Source organism: Zootoca vivipara, chromosome 14, assembly GCF_963506605.1.
Source record: "Zootoca vivipara chromosome 14, rZooViv1.1, whole genome shotgun sequence".
In the NCBI taxonomy this organism is placed as follows: Eukaryota; Metazoa; Chordata; class Lepidosauria; order Squamata; family Lacertidae; genus Zootoca; species Zootoca vivipara.
The window spans coordinates 25,914,675-25,920,881 of NC_083289.1; the positions used below are offsets into that span (position 1 = coordinate 25,914,675).

A 6,207-nucleotide genomic window follows, 5' to 3' on the forward strand; every position below is an offset into this window, starting at 1 on the left:
GACAGGGACTGTCTCTTGTTTTGATTGCTGTATGTAAGCCACTTGAGGAGCCTTTTTTTGGCAGAAGAGCAGGGTGCAAATGCCCAATCTCGCTCTCCTCTTTCAGACATAAAGAGGATGTCCTCCTTGCTTTCTCTTTGGGCATGGGAAGCCCACTAGGCCAGTGATGGCCAAACTTGGCCTTCCAGCTGTTTTGGGACTACAGTTCCCATCATCCCTGACCATTGGTCCTGTTAGCTAGGGATGATGGGAGTTGTAGTCCCAAAACAGCTGGAGGCCATCACTGCACTAGGCTTTAGGCAGCAGAAGGAGGAAGTACAGTCCCCGCTGGCTGCCCTATAATCTGCTGGTGGGCACCACCTTCAGCTGCAGGATGGTGCCCTGCTGCCCCTGTGCCAGCAATGTCACCCACCCACCCGCTGAAGAGGCAGCAGTGGGACCCCAGGTAACCCCCAGTTAGAAGTGCCTCACGAATTGTTCTTTGGCCTTGCCCAAGAACTTCCTCAAGCGATTGTTGTGGATATGAATGTCATCACTATTTTAAAAGTACTATAGTAGCGATATCAACTTAATTCCTGCATTGCAGAGGGTTGGACTAGATGACTTTTTAGGTTCCTTGCAACCCTACAGTACTAGGATTCCGTGTTTCTTCTTGGGCAGATAGTAGCTTACCATAATTGTATCTTTCTCTCCCTACCCAGGTTCTCCAAATTTATCTCCAAATCCAATGTCCCCTGCACAAAACAATCTGGGTAAGGACGGTGCCGCTTGGGCTTTTTTGAAATTCACATAGAGTTGTTTTGGGGATGGCCTAGTCAGTGATATGAAGCTGGTGGGTGGGGCACCTAAGAGGGAAATGTCTTGCAAAGGCACGTGGTGGTTTGTTTTAATAATTAGCTTAAGGCTGGATTTGAAAGAAGGTCCTGACTGCAGTTATGACTGCATGTTATGACTTAACAGAAAATTGCATGAAAATGCTCTGCAGGTGGTATTTAACACCTGTTAAACTGGCCAGAATATTTAGATCTAGGCCAAACACCTCCCAACTCTACAATTTTGTCACTCTGTGTGACAGTGCCAAGGATGCAGAGTTCTGCTGAGAAGTCTTACTGTTGCCTTTTCCCTTCCACTTCTTGCAGATCTCCAGCCGGTCACTTACTGTGAACCTGCCTTCTGGTGTTCCATCTCCTACTACGAGCTCAACCAGCGTGTCGGGGAAACTTTCCATGCGTCGCAGCCCTCCATGACGGTGGACGGCTTCACCGACCCTTCAAACTCTGAGCGCTTCTGCCTCGGGTTGCTGTCGAACGTCAACCGCAATGCAGCGGTGGAGCTCACCAGGCGACACATCGGTAGCGTCTCTTGCCTTGTTGCATCCGAGGAGAGTTTGGTGGTGGGATTTGGTGGAGAGTTTGGACCGCTAGGCTGAGCCACCCACCCTGAGCTACTTCGGAGGCTGGCCGTGAGGATAAATTACGAGCAACCATGTGACTTATTGGGGGCGGGGAAGGGCAGGGATAAAATTTAAACACCTGATTTCCATGTTGGTTAATGCACTGTCTCATCCAGCCCAGCATTGTGTCTGTCTGCAGTGGCAAGGCAGGTGCTCCCAGGATAGCTTCCAAGCCATTTGAGAGAGTGAGAGCCGTCGCTTCCAAATGTGTCCTTCCTTGCCTTTTGACTGCTTTTGCCCTGACTTTGCTGCCCTGTGTTTTCCTAGGGAGAGGAGTGAGGCTATATTACATCGGAGGGGAGGTGTTCGCGGAGTGCCTTAGCGACAGTGCCATTTTTGTCCAGTCTCCTAACTGCAACCAGCGCTATGGGTGGCATCCGGCCACTGTGTGCAAGATCCCACCAGGTAACTCATGAGTGGCTTTCCTCCTCTTGCTGCATGCCTGCCACTATTTCTTTTGTCCCTATGAAGGCCCCATCCACCAGCTGCCATGACTTTTGAAATTCTGCAAGGGAGGAATAGATGTGGTCTCTCTTTGATGGATGGGAGACAATTGCCAACCCTTACCTGTAAGATGCCGCCAGCTTTCTGAGCAGGGCTGTGTCCATCCTACCCAAACTACAGCTGTCCAAACAACATTGATGGGGAAGTCTTCTCCAGCACCAGAGCCCACCATGTCACACACTCCACTTCTGGGGAAGAAGTATCCCTTTTTTGAGACAATGCAAAGATATTAATTCTGCAAATCTTCCATTTGGGTCCATGGCAAGGAGTCCTCAACACGGGTTCTCAAACCGAACTTATTTTGCTCCTTAACTGGGCTTTAATGGCAAGGTCCTTCGGAACAGCTTTCCTCAAGCTGGTGTCTTCCAGGTGTTTTGATCACTGGGAGCTGCAGTCCCAAACATTGAGAGGGCACCAGCTTGGGGAAGCTCCTGTACCGTCAGATTTGTAGAAAGAACTTGACACAATATATCCTAGGGATTGCAGCTTTCCCTTCATTTGCCTTCTGACCTCACTATCAGAAGGCTGTGCTTGTGTGTGTATCTGTAGGCGTTGGCCTGAGCTTGTGCCTAGATCAGCAACTCTGCGCCTGCCAAGACTCGGGAGTTCATCTGGTTGGGGCACTGAGCGAAGCGCGGCGATGCTGTCATGTGTTTGACAGCCGATGGGAAAAGTTTTTTTATTTTCCTGCCTCCCTGTGCTCCAAAGCAGCTGTGAAACTTTTTTTTTAAAGAGAGGGAGTTTTAGCTAGCAGCTGGGCCTGCGCATCAAAAACCTGGACTCGGAGGAAGGAGCTCCTCTGAACGTTGAGTGGGTGACGAAGGGAGTGAACGATGCTTTGTGTTTGTTTGTGTGCATTAAGAACTGACTGTGCAGTTTGCTACCAGAACTGAGCGCAGGTGCTTCCGCCATGTTGCTAAGAGCATCTTCTTCTCCCAGGCACCCCCAGTCTCCACTTGGCAGTGGGTGTGGGTGAAGGCTAACCTCCATGGGGAGGGACTTGGGTCTTAGTCTGCAGCATCATTTACTGACGGGCTGGGCAAACTTCAGGCTTAGATTGCAAAAAAGAGCCTGCTGGATCAGGCCAATGGCCCATCTGGTCCATCATCCTGTTCTCACAGTAGCCAACCACATGCCCCCAAAGGAAACCCACAAGCAGGACCTGAGCATGAGAGCTCTCTCCTTCCCTCTTGGAGTTTCCAGCAGGTGGTATTCAGAAGCATTGCTGCCTCTTGACTGTGGAGATGGAGCATAGCCTTTGTGGCTAGTAGCCATTATCTTCCAGCAATTTGCCAAATCCCCTTTTAAAGGCATCCAAGTGGGTGGCTGTCACTGCCTCCGGTGGGAGCAAGTTCCATAATTTAACTATGTGCTGTGTGAAGAAGTCCTTTCTTTTATCTGCCCTGAATCTTCAAACACTATTCCTCTCCTGTTAGAATGGCAGGGTTGTTGGGGGTTTTTTTTGGGGGGGGGAGGCGTGGAAGCAGGGAAGAAGATGAGCTCGTTGCATTATTAGTAAATATTACAAGGTTATGGTTGGCATTTTCAGGGTTATCGCCTCCCTACCACGACTCCTCTTTCAATCAGGAGATTCTTCTTCCTGACCTTGCAAGGGGTTTGAGGCAGGTGTGTGCAGGATGGTGCCTGCCGTTGTGTTCACTGACCTTGCTGCCTTTCTTACAAAGTTCTGGCTTGTGGAGGAGTGTGTTGTCACCTCTCATTCAGTAAAAAAACCCCAAATCTTTCCATGTGTCTCTGCATTTCAGCAATTGCACGTTGACATTTGCCCTGGTCTTGTCTTCAACAGGTTGTAACTTGAAGATTTTTAACAACCAGGAATTTGCTGCCCTTCTGGCCCAGTCTGTGAACCAGGGCTTTGAAGCCGTCTACCAGCTGACAAGAATGTGCACAATCCGAATGAGCTTTGTCAAGGGCTGGGGAGCTGAATACAGGTCAGGTCCTTGTTGTTGTTGTTGTTGTTGTTGTTGTTGTTGTTGTTGTTGTTGTTGTTGTTAATGAATCCATACCCTGCCTTTCTGCAAAAGTACACAAGGCAGCTTGCAGGAGACTGGCAACTGTACAAAACAAAAGGAAAATCTAAAAACAAGGGGGAGGGGACTCTAAAAAGCAAAACAGACTAGCAAGCAAAACCAGCAGCAAGATAACACAAGATCCATTAAGACAGGCAGACCCTGAAGTTCTGCAGTCAAAACAAGGCAGCTCCGTATGGGGTGCTGGGGTGGCTAGAAAAGAGGGGGGAACTGTCCAAATCTCACTTTTTTGTGGGGGCTGACTCAGCTTACATGCCCTTGAGAAAGGGGAGCTGTGGGAGGGAGGGGGCAACAGTGCAGGGAATCCTGCAAGCTTCTCCATTGTGGATAAGGCAAGGATGGCTGAATTCTCCAGGTTGGGGCCCTGGTGGTGATGTAGTGTCAGGGCCCCTTCTGTTTTAGCTGCTCAATCCGTCTCGCATGGGGACTGTCTTCTCTCTCTCCTTTTTAATCCACCCTCGAGGTGGTGTTAGACTACAACTCCCATCCTCCCTGACCACTGGCCAGGCTTGCTGAGGCTGATGGGAAATGGAGTCCAGCGACTTCTGGAGGGCATCGCGTCGATCATCCCTGCTCTGCACGTTTAAAGTTGGAGTCTAGGGGACTAGGAGATGGAAGGAATCTCTTCTGAGATTGGAGAAGTTCATAACTGATAACCCCAAGGTTGCAGGTTTGATCCCCATACAGGACAGCTGCATATTCCCGCAAAGCAGGGGATTGGACTAGATGATGCTCAGGGTCCCTTCCAACTCCACAATTTTATGAATTATTTCTAAGTAAGCAACCATTGTGCACCATGTGAGAGGTGAGAGTGTTTTCAGTTAAGAACATAAGAGCCTTGCTGGATCAGACCAGTGGCCCATCTAGTCCAGCATCCTGGTCTCAAAGTGGCCAACCAGGTGCCTGTGGGAAACCACAAGCAGGATCTGAGCCCAAGAGCCCTCTCCCCTCCTGCGGTTTCCAGCAGCAAAGACTCAGAAGCGCTGCTGCTAATGGCTACTCCTTGTGCATCCCCTTGCTAATAACTCTGAAAAAGAGGGGGTGTTGATTGAACACAGCCTAGTTCTTGCTTGGTTGAAGGTGCTCTGCAGACATGATCAAAGCCAGGAAGATTCTTAAAGGGCTTTCTGGTCCCCGTTCCTTGGTCTTCTTCAAGAGAGGGCTCCCCATCAAAGTCTCCTCGCAGTTGTGCCTTTGCAGGCCTCCTCCTCCTCCACCCCCCCCACCTCCTCCTTGCAAGTGACTGGAGATGAAGCCCAGAGCCGAGGCCTCTCGGGTTACCCCCTTCAACTTCTCCAGATGTCTGGAGTCTATTTTGTTTTGAAACCAGCTTGTTCCCTCCCTCCCTGCTTGCCGACTGTGTTTCGTCTTGGCCGAGGGCCAGGGCTCTTAATGAGATCCAGATGAGTGGGTTGCATTGGGTGGGGAGGGACTGGCTCTCATTCAGGGATGGTGCTCCAGTCCAGAGTGCCTTTTGCTCTCGGTATGATATGGCCCCTATCCTCCAGTGAGTTAACTTTGGCATCGCCAGGGTGCTGCATCTAGTTGGGTCTCTGTCCCAGTGCAAAGCTACCCCCACTTCCCAAATCACTCGCCTTTGCTGTTTTTACTCTTCAGACTTGATTTGTACAAAAGATGTGCTTTAGGGAGCCATGTAGCTGCACAGAATGAGCTTCCCATTCTGCCTGCCCTCCCCCCAAGTCAGTGGCTTGGGAATGGGTGTGGTGATTCTCTTTGACAATTACAGGTTAGCCAAAATAGTGTTTGGGTTGTGCTTGCAGAGACAGGGGAGGTGCTTCTTAACACCTGCAAAGCTTCCTGGGAGGGTTTACAGCTCTACAGGGTTCAGTCTTTGGACTCTGGCACACAAATTGGCATCCCAAGAAACCCCTTTCCTTTCCTTTTTATTTTGTTCTTAAGTATAAGCTTCTAGTCCTCAAGGCTATGGACAGGGCCTTATGTGTGTGGGCAGAGGGGCATCTAAAACCTTTGTGTAGCTCTTTGTCAAGTCTGCACAGTTGGAGACTCACCCAGTGAAACATTGCCTGCCTGCCTGCTCCCCATGTCTCAAATAAACCTCCCGTTTCTGTCTCCCTCCCTTAGATTGCAGAAAGGGGGGGGCTGCCCAGCTGCTGATAGGCCATGCAAGTTCTGGGGGCTGTGCAGGGCTGTCTCCTCTCGCTCCTGTTGATTAGTAGA

The 6,207-nt window shown here is 50.2% G+C and overlaps 1 protein-coding gene across 1 annotated transcript in view; it reads left to right on the top strand.

The window, feature by feature from the left end:
* The window catches only part of SMAD3 (SMAD family member 3), a 77,492-nt gene that overhangs the window by 56,503 nt on the left and 14,782 nt on the right, over nt 1–6,207 (top strand). The window contains exons 5-8 of the mRNA XM_035132282.2: nt 702–752; nt 1,140–1,352; nt 1,721–1,858; nt 3,765–3,909. Coding sequence (XP_034988173.1) covers nt 702–752; nt 1,140–1,352; nt 1,721–1,858; nt 3,765–3,909 — 547 coding nt within the window. The remainder of the gene's footprint in view (nt 1–701; nt 753–1,139; nt 1,353–1,720; nt 1,859–3,764; nt 3,910–6,207) is intronic.